The 21,929-nt window shown below is 38.8% G+C and overlaps 1 protein-coding gene and 1 non-coding gene across 9 annotated transcripts in view; both read right to left on the reverse strand.

Moving 5' to 3' along the window:
• eif4g1a (eukaryotic translation initiation factor 4 gamma, 1a) overlaps positions 1-21,929 on the reverse strand; it is a 34,118-nt gene that overhangs the window by 8,112 nt on the left and 4,077 nt on the right. Inside the window, exons 2-24 of one of the 8 annotated variants that reach the window (XM_053227464.1) lie at positions 21,774-21,848; positions 19,942-20,061; positions 19,397-19,480; positions 17,302-17,334; positions 16,214-16,234; positions 14,859-15,041; positions 14,580-14,679; positions 14,182-14,292; positions 12,414-12,556; positions 11,579-11,671; positions 11,058-11,142; positions 10,204-10,938; positions 9,530-9,618; positions 7,796-7,985; positions 7,434-7,567; positions 7,190-7,306; positions 6,612-6,980; positions 4,965-5,111; positions 3,770-4,006; positions 3,371-3,475; positions 1,930-2,172; positions 760-874; positions 351-465 (exon numbers count right to left, since the gene is read on the reverse strand). In XM_053227464.1, coding sequence (XP_053083439.1) covers positions 351-465; positions 760-874; positions 1,930-2,172; positions 3,371-3,475; positions 3,770-4,006; positions 4,965-5,111; positions 6,612-6,980; positions 7,190-7,306; positions 7,434-7,567; positions 7,796-7,985; positions 9,530-9,618; positions 10,204-10,938; positions 11,058-11,142; positions 11,579-11,671; positions 12,414-12,556; positions 14,182-14,292; positions 14,580-14,679; positions 14,859-15,041; positions 16,214-16,234; positions 17,302-17,334; positions 19,397-19,480; positions 19,942-20,016 — 3,524 coding nt within the window. In that variant the 5' untranslated portion in view covers positions 20,017-20,061; positions 21,774-21,848. The remainder of the gene's footprint in view (positions 1-350; positions 466-759; positions 875-1,929; positions 2,173-3,370; positions 3,476-3,769; positions 4,007-4,964; positions 5,112-6,611; positions 6,981-7,189; positions 7,307-7,433; positions 7,568-7,795; positions 7,986-9,529; positions 9,619-10,203; positions 10,939-11,057; positions 11,143-11,578; positions 11,672-12,413; positions 12,557-14,181; positions 14,293-14,579; positions 14,680-14,858; positions 15,042-16,213; positions 16,235-17,301; positions 17,335-19,396; positions 19,481-19,941; positions 20,062-21,773; positions 21,849-21,929) is intronic. The other 7 variants (XM_053227467.1, XM_053227465.1, XM_026946165.3 and 4 more) reach the window with 7 other exon arrangements.
• LOC117595748 (small nucleolar RNA SNORD66) lies at positions 5,322-5,397 on the reverse strand. Its single transcript, XR_004576925.1, has one exon. It is a non-coding gene; the product is annotated as a small nucleolar RNA SNORD66 (small nucleolar RNA).

A 21,929-nucleotide genomic window follows, 5' to 3' on the forward strand; every position in this document is an offset into this window, starting at 1 on the left:
ATTGTTCACATCGTTAGACGAGGCGCAGATAGAGGAAGAGGACGAACGTTTAGTCGCAGGAGTGACGCTATAATTACTTACGGAGTTTAAGAACGCCTCAGCGACTTACAAATGTTAAACAGCCTGCGATTTTTTGGAAATTTTTTATTTTTTTTTTTAAATTAAAAATAAATAAATAAATAAATAAAAACTCTGAACACAGAATAGTGCACAACTGAACAAATCTGACCTTAGGTTGTTTTTATAGATTAAATATTACAGTATAAAAGTTAAGATCTAAAGAGACAGCAGGAGGAAATGCTCCTAAATAGCAAAAATATAAATAAATAAATAAATTTTTGCACACTTGCCTTTGAGGAACTCTGCGCTCGGAGTCCAGCGAGGATGAGGAGGACGTGGATGAAGGTCCTGACTGCTGAAGAGCCGAGAAGCGGTTCAGGGTGCTCGTAGCCGGCCGTCCTGTATCTTTACAAAGAAAAAAAGAAGAAAAAAAACAATCAGCATGAGGTTCTCTGGCCTGAGGAACATTAACATAACATATACCGTTAAGGTTACGCAATAAACAAACAAACAAACAAACAAACAAATAAATAAATAGGGAGCAGTGTTGATTAGATTTTGCTGTAAGGAAACAGCTAAATGTGCTGCAATAGTAAAGTGCTCAGATTAAGCAAGAATAGAAATTATTAATCAAAACATCAAAAACAAACAAACAAACAAACAAATAAATAATAAATAAAGGTCTAATAGTAGTTGTACCCTGTTCAGTGCTGGTTTTGGCTCCAGATCCGCCGCTGCTCCCTTTACCCCAACTGCCCCATGATCCTTTTCCTCCAGGGGCAAGAAGCTGATTGTTGAAATCCAAAGCACCAGGCTGTGAGAATTAAAAATAAATAAATAAATAAAAACAGATATAGATTATTTGTTTTTTCTGTATTTGTTTCAGGAGTGTACAGTCGGGATACAGCGCACGAGTTACCAATTTTTTTTTTCAGCAGCTGAACCTGAACCTCTTCAACCTACGTGTTTTTTTGCCTAAAGTTACCTCCTGAGATTTCTAGCAAGTTAATAATGTTACGTTTAACATACGGAAAACTTTTCTTTAAAAAAAACTCGTCTGCTTTTGCTGCTGTTTAAGCTACAAAACCTTTACCTTACGATTTAATTTTACAGACAACACGTACGCGTCCATTTTAAGAGACGTTATGGCATTGTAAAGAGGAAGATGTTTTTATTTGCGAAGAAAGAATTAGCTAGCTAACACTCTTGCATGCTAATAACTATAATCAAATGACATGAAAACACGAATAATTCAATTGAATTCTCACTTTTTACTGGATGAAATTTCAATAAAAAGCTGGAATATTAATCATTTTAATTATTTTAGGATTTTACTAGCAAAAATATATATTTACCGGTAAGCGCAGTTTCACGAACCCCTGGTTGAGAAACTCATAGTGTTATTAAATAAACAAACAAACAAAAAAAATCATCGCAGCATGTTGTAGTTTAAATTCATGTGAAGTCAGAATTTAGAGCTTTCTGTACAAGTCTTATGGCACTGCGGACACAAATAAGCCAATATCTATTTATTCATTAAATGACAGATATTCTTTTACAGTTAATCGTTTCTGGGAAAACTCGTCCAATCAAACGCTCTGTAGATCGCTCATGCCCCGCCCCCTAAACAAACTGCAGGTAAAGCGCTAAAGCAGCAGCTAGTTAACGTTAAAACATGGGTCATTAGTGTAGCTTGGGCTGTGAAGCTTCTCGTAACGAAGGGGAGGGATTATCTCCGACATGCAACTAGTGTTCAGTTTTAATTAAAATCTGAAATTAAAATTAAAAATAAAAAACATTTCAATTTCTCAAAAAAAAAAAATCATACATTGAGATGGTTTTGCTTTTCTGTGCTCGGGCGCTCAGTACCTTGGTGATCTTGCTGAGGCGGGACGTGTCGATGGGCCGGTTCTTGGTGCTGATCGGTACCGTGTTCCAGCCCTCGTCCTGGGGCTGACCCATTCTGCCTCCTCTTCCTCGACTCGAGTCTTTCTTGGACAGAAGCTGCTGCTGCACTTTAACCTGCTCCCGGTGTTCCTCCAGCTCCGCCTCTTTATGGATCTGGTCGATGGTTTTAGGGCCCTGGTCACCTCTCCGGGGAACCCAGTTATTCTGCACACACGGAAAAAGACGAGGAGGATCAGAGGCAGGACAGCGGGAACAGCGGGAACAGCGGGAACATCGGCACGAGGACAAGACGGGAGCATTCCCATTCTTACAGCTCAGATTGTTATTAATCCAAACCGGACACTGAAGAACGGCCATGATCCCTTTTCACTAGAGACGGCACGATGCTGCTTCTTTTCCGACATTAATACCGAAACGCATCCCATATGCTCCGCCTCTTTATATGCATTTACGATTCCACAATATAATATTCCAAACTTCTCCATCTCTCACAGAATCGAGTCAAACTCGTACTTCCCTCTCTCTCTCTCCCGCACACTGCTCTCTCTCTCTCTCTGTCTCTCACTCACACACTGCTCGCTCTCTCTCTCTCCCCCTCCCTCTCCCTCAGTATCTCTCTCTTTCTCTCAGTCTCTCTCTCACACTGCTCTTTCTCTCTCAGTATCTCTCTCTCTCTCTCTATCTCTTTCTGTCTTTCTCTCACATAATGCTCTCCCTCTCACACTGCTCTCTCTCTCCCTCAGTATCTCCCTCAGTTTTTCTCTCACATAATGCTCTCCCTCCCTCTCTGATATTTTCGGGTTAGATCTGGACCGATACTCATCCCGCATCCAGAATCGCCATCTCTACTTTTTAACCACACGTTATTAAAATGAGTAATTAAAAAGCTTAAATTATTTCATATATACTTTCTTATGGCACATTATATAGAAAATAAGGGTCGCCATTACAAAGGACCTACAGTGTGCCCCTAACATTTTAGGGGGAAAAAAAAAAAGTCAAAAATAAAAACGCAAAAGCCCTGAAAAGCACAAAGTCTAATAAATCTGGCTGCTTTCAACCTTGCCTTTGTTTAAACAGAAAAAGTGCTGCCCTGTGTGCTGATTTAAAAAAAATATATATATATAATAAAAAGGACACATCTACCTGCTCAGGAAAGAAAAAAAAAAAAAAAAAGGAGGAAATTAGACAAAGTTTGAAAGCAGCCCAGAAAATCTTACTGTATACAGAATAATAATAATAGTAATAATAATAATAATAAAGTGTGAGATGGTCTGCTTTAAAAATGTGTTAAAAATAAAATTAAATCTTACATAAAGGTGGCAAAAAAAAACCTGTAGATTTTAGATAGCAGATTTTTATTAAAATTGTAGATCTAAATAAAGAAAATGAAATCGTTTACTCTTCTCAGGTCCAACACGTCCTGCAGCATGAAGCGGATCCTCGAAGACGTTTTTCTCTCTTTTATTATTTTCTCCATCTGGTGGAAGTATTGGTCCATACGGGGCTACGACACACACACACACACACACACACACACACACACACACACACACACACACACTTCATTAACTTCATTAACACAAGGCATAACAGTAGAAGTGATTAAGCTTAAATAAGTGCAGGAACTTCTACAACTTCAACACTTAACTTGACTGAAGAACGTTAGGCAGTGTGTGTGTGTGTGTGTGTGTGTGTGTGTGTGTGTGTGTGTGTGTGTGTGAGAGAGAGAGAGAGAGAGAGAGAGAGAGAGAGAGAGAGAGAGAGAGAGAGAGAGAGAGAGAGTGTGTGTGTGAGTTACCTTGGCCTTCTCGAAGTCCAGGTCCTTGCCGATGGTGGACAGGAGCCTGCAGAGACACTCGAGACTCTCCTCGTCGTGGTTCTTCAGCAGCTTGACGATGCAGTCGTGCATGATCGGCTCCGTCAGCATCTTCAGCTTAAACAGCTCTCCGATGAACTTGATGTTGCCGAGGGAACGGCGGCGGGCTTGGTCCTTGGCTTCCTCCAGCTCTTCTTTCAACCTCTGGCGAACTTCCTCCTGCGGGAAAACATCGTATTTACGATATTAGCGTAACTGTCTGTAAGCAGTTCATGCTAGCGTCGTAAAATTACGGTCTACTGAAGGCCACGTTCACAACCTGAATCAGTAAAACTCATTTCATTCATTATGATAAAAATTAACACACAGTTGCTTTTAATACGTATGCGAGAGAATTTCAGTTTCTTTTCGTCTTTTTAGACTGTAAAACTCTACATTTTTCCGTTTCTGTAGCCAGAGAGCCCGAGTATAACGGCTAGTCACGCTTTTATTAACATAAAGAAACCACAAAAATCCTAAAAATGATCATATGGTTACAAAATACAAACCTCCAAACAAACAGTGATGGTAGAAAAATAATCAGATCAAATCAGGTCTAATCAGATTGAAGTAATTAACACGACATACAAAAAAAATGCTAATTATTCTGATTAATACATAAAAGAAAAAAAAACAAAAAAACGATGAAAAGATGAAAATTGTGGTGGTAGAGACGCATCTTCCACTCAGATTCAAATCATGTGGCTCAGAATAATAATTAAAATAAATAATTAAAATATGACGCCAAAGCACGAGAACTGAGAACGTCATACTTTCCATCTACAAATATTTATAGACAAAATAAAAAAAATGCCTTTTATTTATTTACTTTTTTAAAGATGGCGTCTGTGTAGGTTTAAGCTGCTCTGAATTCTCGCACTGCTCATATTCTGTGTTTTTGTTTATCTGTTATTTCTTACATTTATGATTTACAGTCTCTCGATCGTCTTAAACGTGTTTTATAAATAAAATTTTTTAAGTGAGATAATAAAACGACTTTTAGTGAGCTGTGTGTAAAAGTGTGTGAGACGTTCCATAGACAAGTGTGTAGACGAACAATCAAACTTATGTGAATTATTTCTGATGACGCCGGACGTGTGTGTGTGTGTGTATATGAGACACGTCGACTGTGCAGCACCTCAGTGGCAGCGTCCAGCTCCTTCTGCTTCTGCTCGAAGATCTCGTCATCGTCCTTGTCCTTCTCAAACTCTTTCTGGCAGCGATTCAGCAGCAGTTTGCGGAAATTCACAGTGGCTCCCGGTTTATCCGAGGTGGGCACTTTCAGCTGGACGGGAAAACACACACACACACACACACACACACGATTAACGTGCTTTGAAAAGATTAATCTAGCCAGGATTAACACTCAAGTCTGTCTTATTCAGATTTACAGTCAATGCTGTTCTTTTCCAAAACAATAAATCCAGTGATTTTTTCTTGTTTGGTTTTTTTTGGTAACGTTACATTTCATTTCGGTAAAAACGAAGCTCGAGTGCTCCTCAGTTCCTCAATCCCATCAGTGATCATCAGTGGCCCAGACACGTGGCACAAAACTGAGGTCATCATTGGAGCCACACACACACACACACACACACACACACACACACACACACACACACACCTACTAGATGGTTCAGCACCATCATCAGTCCACTGTGGACGCGTCCCAAACCTAACGAGAACCGAGGACATGGTACCTCCTCCACCTAGCGAGTAGGCTTGTGATCGACACCTTTTTAACGTGTCAATAATCGTTAAATATCCCAAATGATTACAGATTTTTAACAGTAATTTTCAAATATATATATATTGGCTGCTGCAGCGCATCCTGAAACCAATCAGGGCCGTGATGGAGATTAATTACATCTCCAGGATGTGTTTTGTCTCCCCCCTGTGGTCTCCCAAAGCTATTACACCAGGCAAATAGTCTAAAAGACAACAATGAAACCGCTAGCAAAAATAAAGTATCCAATTAAATGTAATTTTAAACCAAAAGATGCATCAAGAAAATAACGTGCAATGTTTTATGACAAGGTTCCCACTAGTGACGTATAGTACTGTGCAAAAGTCTTAGTCACATGTAAAGAAATGCTGTAGAGTAAAGACACCTTCAGAAATATTGAAATTAAATGTTTCTACATTAAAAAAATCCTATAAAGAGCAGTAAACAGTAATAAATGAAATAAAGTCAATATGTGGTGTGACGATCCTTCGCTTTTAAAAAATAAAAGTATATTCTCAGGTGCAGTGTGTGCAGTTTTATAAGGAAATGAGCTGGAAGTGTTACTGAGCATCTTGCAGAAGCAGCCACAGTTCTTCTGGAGACTTTGACTGTCGACTCGCTTCTTATTTCTGCAGCGAAACCCAGCAGCCTTCATTATGTTTTTATCTGAAAAGTGTCTCTTATGGAATCTGCTGCTTTCTTTACTGACATACAAACATTTTTCTGTAACATTTCATTCTGTGCTGGAAAACTAACGTTTGGAATCTAAAATGGTTTTGTACTGAATCAATAATGTAGAAGTCAGAAAATAAACATCTATAACAACGTTTGTACAAAAAAAAAAAAAAAGGGGGGGTGCCAAGACTTTTGCACAGTACTGTACATAAAATCTAACACTGCTGTTTTGTGTGTAGCATCTTGTCTGCTGGTGTAGGTCTTACAGGTAGAACTTTCTAGAAGAGATTAGCAATGGTTATGTGTATATAGAATAAAGTGATGATAATAAAAATATATAATCCGCCTAAGATATTAAGGAAAGAGAGGCGGAGCGTGGCGACTCACCCCCATAAGGCAGCGGCACATGTTGGCGTAAGCGACGGAGAAGTTGGGTTCGGAAATGGCTTTTTCGAATATGAGGTCGATGACTCCTTTGAGTCTCTCCTCGGTGTCGATGGTCAGCTCCGTGACCTGCTTCATGAGCTGCTGGAACATCTGCGGCGTCAGCTTGTTCAGGATGCTGCGCACTCTCCGGAACAGCTCCTGGGTCTTCAGCACTTCGGGGTCGTCCTCGTCGGCGCGGGATTTCTTCGCCGTCGGCTTCCAGGCTTTCTCCGCCTTGTTCAGCTGCACGTCGTCGTTCAGAGACATGCTAGTGATGATCTTGCGCGGCTCTTTGCGCTGACCCTGCTGAGACCGACGCGGCCCTGGGGGCTGGGAGACGACAGAAACGAGAGGTCTTTCAATTCAAAGAAAAATAAATAAATAAATAAATCAATCTAATAAAAAAAAAAACAAGCAAACTAACAGGAGAAGTACAAGAAACAGCAGTGGCTTTTTAAACTAAACGATGATTGTTAGAGAAGTTAAAGCCTTCCAGCTTTAAGCACTGCACCAAAAATTACTGCTCTGGTGAGACTTACAGGTCCTCGTCCTCCACCAGGGGGCGCTCTGCCCAGATTAGCGAAGGAAGGCGTGAAATCAGGCCCGCAGTTCATCAGACGGCTCGGGTCCAGCGGCCGCAGCGGCGTTTTATTAGCCTGAAGAGCAAAAGATAACGGGAAATAAATAAATAAACAAACAGACAAAAACAAAAACAGCAATTACTTATTGCCCTAGCACTTCACGCGTTTCCTACAGAGCATTCCGTCACTAAGTCACGTCTACCTTGTCCAGAACGACGTCGGTGATGTGCGGAAGGCCCTCGGGTTTGTGCATGCTCGCACTGATGAACTGGAAGCGCAGCAGGAATTCCCGATCGTACCTCTTCTTCTCCTCTGGATTGATGGGCTTCCAGTGCTCTAAAAACAGGTAAATAAATAAATAAATAAAAAAACATTAATCATGCTAAGAGTTGATAAACTTCCAAGCTAGGTTACAAACCACACAGCTGAAATATCAAACACGGATACGAGCTTTTTAAATCATCATCCACAAATCACAGGTGTGTAATAACCGGCTAAACGTTTCAGTTAGAATCCGTACAAATCACAGTCTAACAGAACAGCGGATAATAATTCCTCTCTCACCCTCTTTATACTGATATTTCTGTTCCACGGGTTTCGCTGTCTCAGGCTCGATGTTCTCCGTGTCCAGTTTGTCCTCTTTTTCCTCCCACGTCTCTTCCGTCTCCTCAGGGGAGGGAGAGGCGGCGGGACGAGGCTCCGAGGGCTGGACCTCAGCGGGAGCCGGCTCAGGAGCGAGCTCCTTCTCCTCCGGCTAAACAAACAAAACAAAACAAAACAAACAAACTGAAAAAAATATTCAGCAATCATGAAAAGCACAAAGTGTGTATCATCACTATTAACTGTACTGCTGTGCTCGTTAATCCTTTCATACATAAATTATTTATTCACATGTCCAGATTCTTCAGATTTTCTGTGCATGATATGAATTTTGATCCTCTCTAAATATCTCGATATCAAATTAAAAAAAATAAATAAATAAATAAATTGTCCATGAGTAAAAAAGGCTCAAGTATGTCTCAAATAATAATAATAAAATCTTCCAATGTCCTAAACCTTAAAATAAAAAAAAAAAAACATTTCTGAACATAAAATTTACAGTTTAAGACTGTTGCATGACCAAAAAAACCAAAAAAAACAAAAAGTCTGGCACAAAAACATGTTTTACTTTATTATCTTTAAAAAAAAAAAAAAACAAAAAAAAAAAAAAAAAACCAGAAAGCTGGTACAGACTGAGAAACATGAATACTCGAGAGCTACAGAGATTTACATTAATTTACATTTACAGCTTATATTTTCCTAAGATATATACATATTTAAAAAAGACAAAACAAAAAAAAGTCTTAAATTGACTATCCATGAAAAGGTTAAGGGACACCACTGCCCAAGTATTAATTAATTCTATCTATATCTATCTAATCTAATCAATTAATTAGAATAAAGAATCAATTAAAGTGTTATTCAATCAGGAGCAGGGATCTGGAACACCGAGGGGGCAGCAGGGACACGGCCGGAATACCGAGGGGGGTGGCAGGGACACGGCCGGAATACCGAGGGGGGCGGCAGGGACACAGCCGGAATACCGAGGGGGGCGGCAGGGACACGGCCGGAATACCGAGGGGGGCGGCAGGGACACGGCCGGAATACCGAGGGGGGCGGCAGGGACACGGCCGGAATACCGAGGGGGCAGCAGGGACACGGCCGGAATACCGAGGGGGCAGCAGGGACACGGCCGGAATACCGAGCGGGGTGGCAGGGACACGGCCGGAATACTGAGGGGGCGGCAGGGACACGGCCGGAATACCGAGCGGGGTGGCAGGGACACGGCCGGAATACTGAGGGGGCGGCAGGGACACGGCCGGAATACTGAGGGGGCGGCAGGGACACGGCCGGAATACCGAGCGGGGTGGCAGGGACACGGCCGGAATACTGAGGGGGCGGCAGGGACACGGCCGGAACACCGAGCAGGGCGGCAGGGACACGGCCGGAATACCGAGCAGGGTGGCAGGGATGCGGAACACCAGGGGGCATCCTCCGTTTCATCACCATGCCTCCATTTTCCCTCTCAAGTTACAACACGAGCAATTAAAGTGTAATTCAGTCAGGAGCAGGGATCCGGAACACGGAAGGGGACAGGGATCAGGAAGACTGACGTGGCAGGGATCTAGAAGAGCGGGAGGCAGGGATCGGGATCCTCCGTTTCATCAACGAGCTTCTCAGCACTCCTTTTAATTTAATAACGTTATCATTTCTGCGCTCAGTGAGTGACACGATGACGAGTGAAGACAAAACACAAACCTCTTTATAGGCGTCCAACACGTCTCCGACCACTTTATTATTCAGATCGCTTTTCTTCATCTTCTTCTTCTTTGGCACAGACTGAACAGCTGACAACGCAAAGAGATCAGAGTTCAGACCATCACAGAGTTCAACAGCTACATCAACGTTTCACAACAAAGTCAGGAAAATCAAAAAAATTCCACCAGGTACTAATATCCAGACTGTATCCATGGTAACAACCAGAACTAATAAATATTAAATATGGCTGTCGTAACATCACATCACGTTATTATTCTGAAAATTTCAAATACACAAAAGCCGTGTCATTCCAGACAAATGTCTCACACCGAGCATTATGGGTAATAATTTTTCTTTTTTAATTAAGAAGGTTTTAAAAACATTTGGATGCTCCAAAATGAAACATTTCCTCCAGCATTTTTATTTTATTTTCCAGTTTAAAAAAATCTTAAAAATCCTCATATTTAGGATTAAAAAAAAATAATTGAGTTCCCTTTAATCAGTCATTTGTAGATTCTGGTTAAATATATATATAAAAAAAAACCCTTTAGCATAAAGATGCTTTACAAATAACAGTTATTTGAAATGAATATATAAATAAATAAAAACAGCAATAAAAATAACAATATTTAATGATTTTATTTGAACAGGTTGGAGAGGAAACGGCGGCTCACCTTGCATAGTCGTCTCCTCGGCAGGAACGGGTTCTTCCTCCACTCTTCCCTCCTCTTCCTCCTCTTCTGCAGAAGCAGATGTTTTTGCATCAACTTCCTGAACCTCGGCTGCCTCAGGCTCGGGTTCTGGCTCGGGTTCTGCCTCGAGTTTCTCCTCTTGCAGCTCTTCGGGATCCTGAGGCAGGCCGTTGACCACCGGGACGCTCTCAGGCTCAGAAACGGGCGTGGCTATGGGTGCTGGGGTGGGCGTGACCTCGTGAGATTCCGTCTCCCCGTTGGCGGCGGCGGTGGTGGCTGCTGCTGCTGCAGGGGGCGTGTCCTGCTCGGTAGGCGCCACATTAGAGGCGGAGTCAGGGAGCGGCGCTTCGATGCGTGGCTCGGTCTCCTTTTCTGGCTCAGCGGTCTCGACGTGAGCGCACGGCTGTTCGGCGGGTGCGGCGTTAGGCTCCTCCTCCTCTTCCTCCTCCTGCTCCTCCTCCTTCTTTTGGGGCGTGGTTTCAGGAGGCACGGGGGCGTCCACGCCGTCGCTCGTCGTGGGCTCTGCGGGGAGAGCTGTAGGAGCGGGAGACGAGGATGGAGAGGGATCTGATGCAGCGTCTTCGCTTTGACCTGGAGGCACAGGAACCGCCGGAGCAGCGAGGACGTCCGGGACGGATTTAGGTTCGGGGGTGGGGTCTGAACGAGGCGGAGGAGTCGAGGCAGGAGCCACAGGACTCGAGGACTTCACGCGATCATCTGAACAACACACACGAGGAGAAATTCTGGATTCAAGCGATACTAAAAACCTTTCGCTGTCTGAGGAAGAATTAAATAAAAGCAGGAATTTAATGGTAAAGCGCTAAAGGCGTGTTTACCGAGTCGGACCACCGGAGCAGCAGCTGCAGGAGTCACGCTTTCACCGTTCGTCTGGACAGAACCGCTGACCTCGGCACCTACAGACTGGCGAGAGAACGCGGAGGAAAAGAAATGAGAATTATTTCTCTTTTTCTCCATCATTCCGGTTTAATATAAACCTGAATATTTAAATTTTCTAATACACAACTAACTCATCAAAGCACCACAAAAAGTGCGCTAGTGTCACATGACAACTTTTACACATTAAGTACATTAAGTAATTAAATACAAATGGAACAGATTTAATATCCTGGATGGATGATCCGGATTAACCGGATTGACAGCCGGGTTTAAATACGATACCAAATGGACATTTGTGCATTCAAAACAAGTTTTCTGTATAAAACCGAATCGGGGGCGGAGCTACGCACGAGTCCGGTTTTAGCACTTCTTCACAGGTGCCAATATTTTATCCTTTAGGTAAGACGAGATGCCCGAGTTCATCCCGAATGTGAACGTAAGGATTAAGAGCTAATCTTACATGAGGAGGCGTGGGCGTAGACGTGGTCCTTCCTCCAGACATGATCTCTTCCGTGATGTCACGTCCTCCTTGATTAGGGTCTCGTATTCTAATCTGGAAAACATTTTAATGGTTTATTAGCCTTCGTAAATAATCCAAAGATCCCAACACTGGGATTAAAGTAGGAAAGCAGGACGCTGCTTTAGGGGGAGAAAAGGGGAAAAAAAATAAAATCTAACTGAAAATGTCATGACGCAGATTAAAAGTAAATAAAATATAAGTAACTTTAACTATTAAGATTGAGTCAAGGCGAAACTGACACCTATGACATCATAAATCTCATTATATATTCGAATACATTTACACCTAAACTTTATTACTTCTCCTTACATAAACACGTCTTAAATTTTTTTTTTTTATAAAAATGTTACGTTCAATAATTTGAAATCTTAAAAAGTCAGGTTTAATGTCGCATTTCTTAACGTCACATGACCTTTACTTTTTTTTTCTTTTTTTTTTTTTTTTAAACCAACGCCACCCCCTGAATTCAGACGATAAAAACTTTTAGTACTTTGAGGATTAAAATCACTTTTAAGAGAGAAAAAAAAAAGGAAAGAAAAGAAAATTTTTTAAAAATTACAAGAGTGAGAAGAAAAAGAAATGACTGACTTATTATTAAAAACGATTCTTTAACACTTGCACTTCTTTTGAACTTTTATATCCATACTGAAGTGTTTTATTTCCTTTATTTCTTCACAACTTTTACACCTTTATGTTTCCTTTTAGCGAACTAACGCACTCTGAACTGCCTCTGTGTATGAACACGTTTAAAAGAACACGCTTTTAAATTCATTACCTGTTTGCGCTCCCTTTTTTGCTGTTGGGGCGGGGCTTGTTGCTGAGGGGGTGGAGCCTGTTGCTGCTGGGCGGGGTTCATCATTACAGGCGCGGCGGGCACTGAAGGCTGGTACTGAGCTTGAGCGGGATAATACGCTCCAGCTGGAAACGGGAACACACACACACACATACACACACACACACACACACACAAACCCATCCCATATCAGAAACATTACATCTTTCCCCTCATTATATCTTATTTTTTCCCCCCAACATTTCAGTGCTATTTTAAATAAACGTAAATGAATTTATCCAGGTTCAGGTTCAATCCAAGTCCACAATGCAGGGTTGCTCATTCGCATTTCAAAGTCAGTTTTGGGGGGGAATTTTTTTAAATAAATAAATAAAGTTTGATTCCACCTGCATCATGGATTCAACCACATGCAAGTGGCGAGGTCGAACGATTAAAATCAATTCAGTCAAAAATAAGTCGGGGGTAAAAGAGAACGTGTAGCCAGTTGCACCAGTGAACCGAAACCGAAACGCAGCCCGTGTAGCGAAAACTGCAAGACCTTCCTCTAACAGCGAGTGTTTTATTCCTCTTTTACTACAGCGATTCGCCAACGATTACAATCCTTTATATATTAAAGAACACAACACAATTTTTAATCTATTTATAGTTACATTTCCTGTTCTGCGAAACGAGTTAGTTCCTGTTTTCGCTTATGTTATAGCAGCTATAAACAGTCATTCTGTCACCAGCCTCTTTATTCTCTCTCTTCAAGTTAATAAGAGAAAAAAATCGCAGCTTGTTCCGCATGTTACCGAGAAACCGCAAAGAAGCGTAAACTCCTCTGTCCTGAAGATGTCTGAAAACTTAAAGCTACAGCTTTACCTCTGACTGTTACAAAGCGCTGACACTGGAGACTCCTTCCATAGATGCTACATAAACATCTCCTTACAGATAATTTCACATCAATCATTTTTTAAAATCTGTTTATTATTACTAAAGCGTCCGCCGTACACGTCCCTGTTAACGAGCCGTTACTATAGAAATGATAACGTATTAGAACGATTGCATTACTTAGCATAAACATGTGATTTGGAGCTGCACTACTGTCAGAGCTGCTGTTCTAGAAAATTAATCAACACCTCCTCTTCTGACCAATCAGGATCCAGAACTCGACGGCGCTGTGGAAGGTAATTACGATTGAACGACTGAATTCTCGTCCGATCGATCCGTGACGCCGCCGGTTCAACTGGCTACAGGACTCATGGGTACAAAAAACATGCAAAAAAATAAAATAATAATAATAATAATAATAATAATAAAGAGCTATGACTCCAAACAACAACTCATGAGGCACAGCAAAGTGTAGAAGATTAATTTTTTTTTTTAATTTGTAATTTGGGTTTTTCTTGCAATTGCAATTCACCTTACAGGCAGCAGGGGGCAGTAAAAAATAAATAAATAAATTCACAAACACCTTCTTTAAAATGTCCGAAATAGCACGCTCACCGAACATGCTGAATATTACAGTTTTAGGGAATTAAATAATTGAAATAAATATAAGTATTTTTACAATATTAAGTAGTAAGTGCAGCCTCATGCGTCTTATGGGAGTCGGGTAAATGCGGGTAAATGCGGCCAGAACATTTTTTTTTCCAGTAGTTTAGGGTTTGGTGTCCATGCCGTGAGGATTATAAATAAATAAATAAATAAAAAAAAATGTATATAAATAAATAAATAAACCAAACAGCCCTGCGTTGTGTTCCACACTCACCGGAGTAGCGGTGGGAGGTGAGAGGAACGGCGTGATGAGAGAGACGGCTGTTCTCTCGAACCGCGCCTCTCCCCCCACCCCCCCGCCTCTCCCTCGCTCCCAGAGCGGCCTCTGAACTCCGCCCAGAGCGGAAAGGCGAGAGAGAGAGAGAGAGAGAGAGAGAATAGAAGAAAGAGTAGAAAGTGAATGACAGGATATTAAAAATATTTCAACAGCACAACCGGTGGCTAGAGAACCTGCGACAGTCAGACAAGACAAAAACAAATATATATATGTATGTATATATGTATATATAAAAAAAGAAACAAAGAAGAAGAAGAAAGAGAAGAGGAAAGAGCGCAAGGCGGCGCTGGTTAGTCCGGTTTAGATGAGAGTGAAGATCTCGTTGAAGAGCTTACCATACGTGGAGCTGTAGTCGGGGTTGGTTCCGGGGTAAAAGCCTGCCGGCGCGCTGGCCACTGAATACTGCTGCGTCTGGTGGACGTACGGCGCGCGGTACTGCGACACGGAAACAACGCAAAGTCACAATCCGTCGCCAAGACCGCACGAGCAGCACGAGATACAGGTTTACACACCGCTGTTTAAGATTTAGCTGGTTTTAGCGTCTTGCAGCAAACCGGCACTAGGACCACGCGTGCTCAGGTCATAAAGCTGTATTACGTGGAGGCGTGTCCTACCTGTCCAGACTGGATGAAGTAGGCGGGGCCCTGAGAGTTGGGCGGGAATGGGAGCTGCTGCTGTGGGATCATCACCATCTGCGAGGACGAGGGGTAGACGTGAGGGGGCGGGACGGGGCGTGGCGGGTTACTAGTCGCCACCCGTGGGGCGTTACTCTGCAAACTGCCCCGGGGGTAATATGACTGCGCAGAGAGAGAGAGAGAGACAGAGACAGAGAGAGAGACAGAGAGACAGACAGACAGAGAGAGAGAGAGAGAGAGAGAGAGAGAGAGAGAGAGAGAGAGAGAGAGAGAGAGGAGTTCGGGTTTTAGTCTTTACAATACACAGAGTTTTTTACGTCTGATGAACTTTCAAGACCTAAATATGAGAACAGGATGATTTAAAAAAAAAAAAAAAAAAAGAAAAGAAAAAGGCATCTGTAAATTTAGACGTGAACGTTCAAGAAAATTCCCTTTTTAACAAAACTACAGCAACGCAGCAAGAAAAGAAAGAAAAAAAAAATTAAAGACGGAAGGTTTGGGTTTTAAAGAAATGAATTTGCAGAATTTAAAAATATAAGAACGACTAATAAGATCCGAGAAAATCTTTTCTCTCGAGACCTACGCATGCGCAATAAAATAAAATAATAATAATAATAATTCACTGACATCATGTTTAATTTCGTTAAAAAAAGTGGCCACAGAAATGACAAACTAAATTTTTATTTAAAAAAAAAAAAACATGCAGAATAATGACAAACGTGATAATCTCAAAAATTTATTGTTACAGCTTACTGTAAAGCCTTTTAGCTGGAATTTATTAATTATCTAACATGCAAGAAAATAAATAAATAAATAAATTTTACAATCAAGAAACAGCACAGAAATCAGGACAATATTTGGGATAATGAAAAGAAAAAATACTCGAGTTCATTCAAGTTCTTGTAACTCTGAATAATAAATAAATAAATAAATAAATAAATACTCTCTACAGTTATCGTTTACAAAAGCCCTGAAGAGCAAGAAAAAATTTATTTTCACTTGTTATTCAAACCCAAACTCAAACACCCCAGTCTCAATCCAACAACCTTTTATTAAATTAAAACAAATTCTTTATGAATTTTAACCCAATATTATTATGAAATTATGACGTAGCGCTTCATCGTTTATTTTTTTCCCCCTAACTTGCAGTTCTGGGCTTCTGTAATCATGCGCTAGTTCTACTGCATGCACAAAAAACCGTCACAGCAAGCATCCGGAGCGTGGCACTGGATTAACACGAGAGGAGGAAAAGCACAAAGGAAAGGAAGAAGAAGAAATGAAGAAGCGTTTTCGGGGTTTTTTTTCTTTTCTTTTTTCTTTTTTTTTTTTTTTACCTGCAGCGACCTGAATCCACCCTTCATCCGCAAACCACACAGCAGAAGACAGAGCAGAGCGAGAGAGCGAGAGAAAGGAGGACAACACGGAGCAGCAGTTAATCAGAGAGCGGCCAATCAAGCAGATTTAAATAACAAAAAAACAACAAAAAAAAAAAACACAACACCTGGATCTATCAGTTCTTTTTGTTATTTTTAAAACCTACACACGATTAACAACTTTGCTCTGTTTTTAGAATTTAACCTATAAATCAGCACTTTAATTTGCAAATTTACTTTGAAATTCTTCATTTATTTATTTAAAATGTTTGAATTTTTTTATTTTTTTAAAGATTTATTAAGATTTTTAAGTGGAATTCCAACATCTGTCCTTTGACCTGGGAAAACAATTTCAAACAGCAGATGAGCAAGAGTCCTACAGCTGCTCCTTCAAGCTAAAACTGTCACTTTTTTTAATTTAAAACTACAAAAAATTACAAAAAAAAAACAAAAAACAATAAGTTAAAAACAGTAAGTTAAAAACAGTACTAAAAAGCTTTTATAAAAAAAAATAACATCCCATGGCTACAGAAAAAAAAGGATAAAACATGGGAAAAAAACCTGTAAATAAGTGACAAAAACAGTACAAATCAGTTCTTACGTAAAATGACGAGAAAAAAGACGTATTTAAATCAAAAAACGTCATGAGTACAGTAAAAATAGAAGCATTAGAGTAAAGATATTTTTTAATTTTAGCTTTTTTAAAATATTTAAATTTACTCTCCCGCAAAATCCCAACTTAATATTACAGACTAAAAAGTGTTAAAGTTAGAGATGTGAAATGAAGTTGCCAATTCTCTTATCTTTACCAAAAAAAAAACACCCAGTTAATTAATAAATGAATTTATTTGGTTCTGATCCAATTAATCAGCTAATTAAGATGGAAGAGCGACTGCAGGACCGGCGTCTGGGTCGAGATCCATAAACAAACATCATCCTAAACGTTAAAAATGAAAGCGTTTGGAATATGGAATTATTAACAATTCATTTCTGAGAGATGACTTGAGTGTGTGTGTGTGTGTGTGTGTTTTACTAAAACGTGTTAGTACCTGTTGATGTAAAGCACGAGGCCCTGGTGCAAACTGGAGGACAGCAGAGGAGAGAAAGAGAGGTCAAAGGTCAAGACAGGGGAAGGAGAAACAGAAAAGAGACTCGAGTCCGTCGTTCCAGTAACAGACTAAACACGTGGCTCACAAACCATTCCGTTTTTCATTAACTTTGTCAATTAATCGAATTAATCAATTAAGTAATTAAGTGATCTAACAAACATTTTATTCATTTAATAAAGTCTTCCATTTCTCCTGTTGTTCCTCAGACTTTTCTAGTTTTACTGGTTTATTTAAAAAAATAAATAAATAAATAAAAAATAAAAAAAAAGTTAGTGAAGGCGCTGAATCGACACCCAGAGCCAGTATCGGGCCGATAACGGGATACATGATGGATCGGATATCAGGGGAAACATACCGGATATCAGATCCTATAACAAACAGCGACGACTGGAACTGGATTCGAAAAAGAAATTCATTTTTGGAACTAGATAAAATACAGAAACTAGATAAAAGTAGATACAGAATCTAGAAACTAGATAAAGTACAGAATCTAGAAACTAGATAAAGTACAGAATCTAGAAACTAGATAAAATTAAATATAGAATCTAGAAACTAGATAAAGTACAGAATCTAGAAACTAGATGAAATTAGATATAGAATCTAGAAACTAGATAAAATTAGATATAAAATCTAGAAACTAGATAAAGCACAGAATCTAGAAACTAGATAAAATTAGATATAAAATCTAGAAACTAGATAAAGCACAGAATCTAGAAACTAGATAAAATTAGATATAAAATCTTGAAACTAGATAAAGTACAGAATCTAGAAACTAGATAAAATTAGATATAAAATCTAGAAACTAGATAAAGTACAGAAACTAGATAAAATTAGATACAGAGTCTAGAAACTAGATAAAAGACAGTGATTTTGGTGAGAAAGAGTTTAACTCTGAAGTGCTTCAGTTAAAAAAAAACCTTTTTAACAGTGAGCAGTTTTTAAGGAAATCGGAATCCCGAGTTTCAGTATCGGAAATGCAGACGTGGCCTCGTTCCATCTCTAATAAACGCAGACGATGTTTTTCTCTCCTTTTTTTTTTTAAATTTTAAAAATCGTGATGAGAGGAAGTCGAACAGGACGCGTAAAAAGACGATCGTTACTGGAACGAGGACGTGTTCACGTGACGTCTCCCTCAAAAACATGAAGCAGAAGTTAGAGCAGATAGTTAGCTTAGCCACAATCACAACATCAGAGCTGATTAGCGTGTGTGTGTGTGTGTGTGTGTGTGTGTGTGTGTGTGTAGCATCATATTAAAGGCTTTTAGTTTCTTGTCAACATCCACACTGTGTTACTGCGAGGGCGAGTCGAATGAAAACCTTCGAACTGCGACATAAATTAGAATTAAGTCGAATTTTTTTCCTGGACGCTCGTTAATTTAAAAGAAATGAGATTGCGTTAAAAAGCTGATGCTCTTTTGTGACACGTTTTTGCAATAAACAACACAAAATAAATAAATCAAGGTTTTCATTTCACTCACGCTCGTACGTATATTCTGAGTTTAATGACAAAAAAACGAAGGCAAATAGTTTTTATCTAGCTTAAAAGTCTCAGTATAAATCGCTCTTAATATAAATAATATACTAATTTTAAAAATCACAATTTTTACTGATTTTCTCATACTGAGAATTTTACGCCAGATAAAGTACATAAATAAATAAATCAACAAACAAAACAAAAATTACTAAAATTATAATTGATTAAAAATTACTTTTAAGACAATAAAACTAAACAACTATTTAATATAAAACACAAAAACTAATTCTATATTATATAATAAGTAAATATAAAAACATACATATAAATAAAACAAACAAACATGAGGATTTTCATAAAAATAATATATAATTATTAAAAAAACAATTAGTTAACCCAAGTCTTTAAACTGTATTTAATTGATTACAAACTAATTATCAGAATTAGTTTGTAATGAAGTTCAATTATGAGTTTATCTTTCAATTAACAAAGAGAGAGAGAAAGAGAGAGAGAGAAAAAAAAGATAAAATTACATTTTAATAATAATTTTTAATATTAATACCTGTCTGGGTTGTGGTGCAGAGTTCATTGGTGGAGGTGGAGTGGCAAAAACAACAGAGGCGGGCTGACCAGGGGGATAAACAGCCTACGGAGAGGTGAAGGGTGAAAGGTCAAAGGTCAGTCGGGTGCAGGAATGAGGAAGAGGAACATCGATCGCAAAATATTCGGTGATATCACGCAAGGATCTGAGGACTCGTCTGTCTCACAGCGAAAACGTTTCTTTCCTGTTCTAGTTGTACCTTTCCAGGAGCTGTTACCATGGTTACAGCAAGCTAGGTAAAGCTAGCATATTTAATGCTAATCAGATTTTTATTTGGAACAAGAGCTAATTCTTAGCTAAATCACGTTCGCACTCAAACTGAGACGCTAGTCACTGAACGTCAAATGCAAGACATGCGGAAGCAATTCTTATAATTTATTATAATTTACTATATTTATGATAATTAGGCAATTATAGATTATTTAGCATTAGTAGTAAGTTGTCTTTGAAACCCGCCCACTTTATTTTAATCCGATTTCACCCCCTGTAATGTGATTGGTTCTCACCGGCGTCAATCCTGGCGAGGGGGCGGGGTGAGGGACGGAGGGCGGTCCTGTGATAGGCTGAGGCGGTTTATTCATTTCCCGTGGTTCTGCATGAGGGGGATCTCGAACCTGCCTGCCAAACTGGACAGAACACACACCACCAGAACTTTCTTTTAAACGCAGTAATATGTTTCAATTAATGCTAAAATATTTATTTATTTATTTATTTATTTTTTGGATTAGACTCTGATTCGGGGAAACGTACGGACACACTCGTGTATAAATTAACATGATTTCAGTCACATGACCATGAAGTTACGCAGTTTGGCTCAATCCCAGATTACTCAGAACACGGATCTGAACACTAAATAGAGAAACTAACACCAACACAACGAGTACAGACTTACAGAGATACTAATCTTCAAAATGTTAAGATTTTAAACTACAGAAAATATGGAAACTAGATAAAATAGAAACCAAAAAAAAATAGGTATAGAAACTTGATAGAAAAGTGATACAGAAGCAAGAAAATCAATAAAAATAAATATAGAATCTAAAAACTATAATTAGAAACTGGAAGCCAAATAAATTAGATATAGAAACTGCAAACTATTAAATAGATATTGAAACTAGAAAAAAAAAGAAACTAGATTAGACATAGAATCCAAAAACTACATAAAATACGGAATCTAAACCTAGATAAAATTAGATAGAATCGAGAAAAAATACAGAATCTAGAAACTAAATAAAATTATCTATAGAATCTAGAACCTATATAAAAATGTCAGAATCTAGAAACTAAATAAAATTAGATGCAGAATCTAGAAACTGGATGAAATTATTTATAGAATCTAGAATCTATAAAAAAAATCAGAACCTAGAAACTAGATAAAACACAATGTAGAAACTAAACAAAATTAGCTATACAACCTAGAACCTAGAATAAAGTAGATAGATATAGAATCTAGAAACTAGATAAAGGACAGAATCTAGATGCTAAATAAAATTATCTATAGAATCTAGAACCTATATAAAAAATTCAGAATCTAGAAACTAAGTAAAATTAGATACAGAATCTAGTAACTGGATGAAATTATTTACAGAATCTAGAACCTATACAAAAATTCAGAATCTAGAAACTAGATAAAGTAGAGAATCTTGAAACTAGTACAGAATTTAGAACTTAGATAAAATTATCTATAGAATCTAGAACCTATATAACAGAATAAAAATAATAAGAATCTAAAAAATAAATAAAATTAGATATAGAATGCAGAAACTAGATAAAGGAGGGAATCTAGAAAGTAGATGAAATTAGATATACAACCAAGAACCTATACAAAAACTCAGAATTGAAAAACTAGATAAAATACAGAATCTAGATGCTAAATAAAATTAACTGTAGAATCTAGAACCTATACAAAAATTCAGAATCTACAAACTAAAGTACAGAATCTAGAAACTAAATAAAGTTAGATACAGAATCTAACAACTAGATAAAACACAGAATCTAGAACCTATATAAAAAAAATTCAGAATCTAGAAACTAGATAAAATTGGATTCAGAATCTAGAACCTATATAAAGTACAGAATCTAAAACCTTTATAAAAATATCTATAGAATCTAGAACCTATATAAAAAATTCAGAATCTAGAAACTAGACAAAATTAGATTCAGAATCTAGAACCTATATAAAGTACAGAATCTAAAACCTTTATAAAAATATCTATAGAATCTAGAACCTATATAAAAATTTCAGAATCTATAAAGCAGATAATTAGGCACACAGTAAACGCACTCGTTTAGAGGATACAGGTGTTAAACGAAGGGCGGAAGCCGCGCGGTGGCGTACCTGTGAATCAGTGATGTTAATCTCTTCGTTAGATACTCAGTAGGGACCCTATGTAGTGTGCACTTAATCTGTACTCTAGAGAGGGAGAGAAAAGAAACACCGTCAGTTTCATTAACACGGGACACGTTTAGAGGGAGAAACAGAAAATTAAACTTT

This window comes from Pangasianodon hypophthalmus, chromosome 21 (genome assembly GCF_027358585.1).
Source record: "Pangasianodon hypophthalmus isolate fPanHyp1 chromosome 21, fPanHyp1.pri, whole genome shotgun sequence".
In the NCBI taxonomy this organism is placed as follows: domain Eukaryota; kingdom Metazoa; phylum Chordata; class Actinopteri; order Siluriformes; family Pangasiidae; genus Pangasianodon; species Pangasianodon hypophthalmus.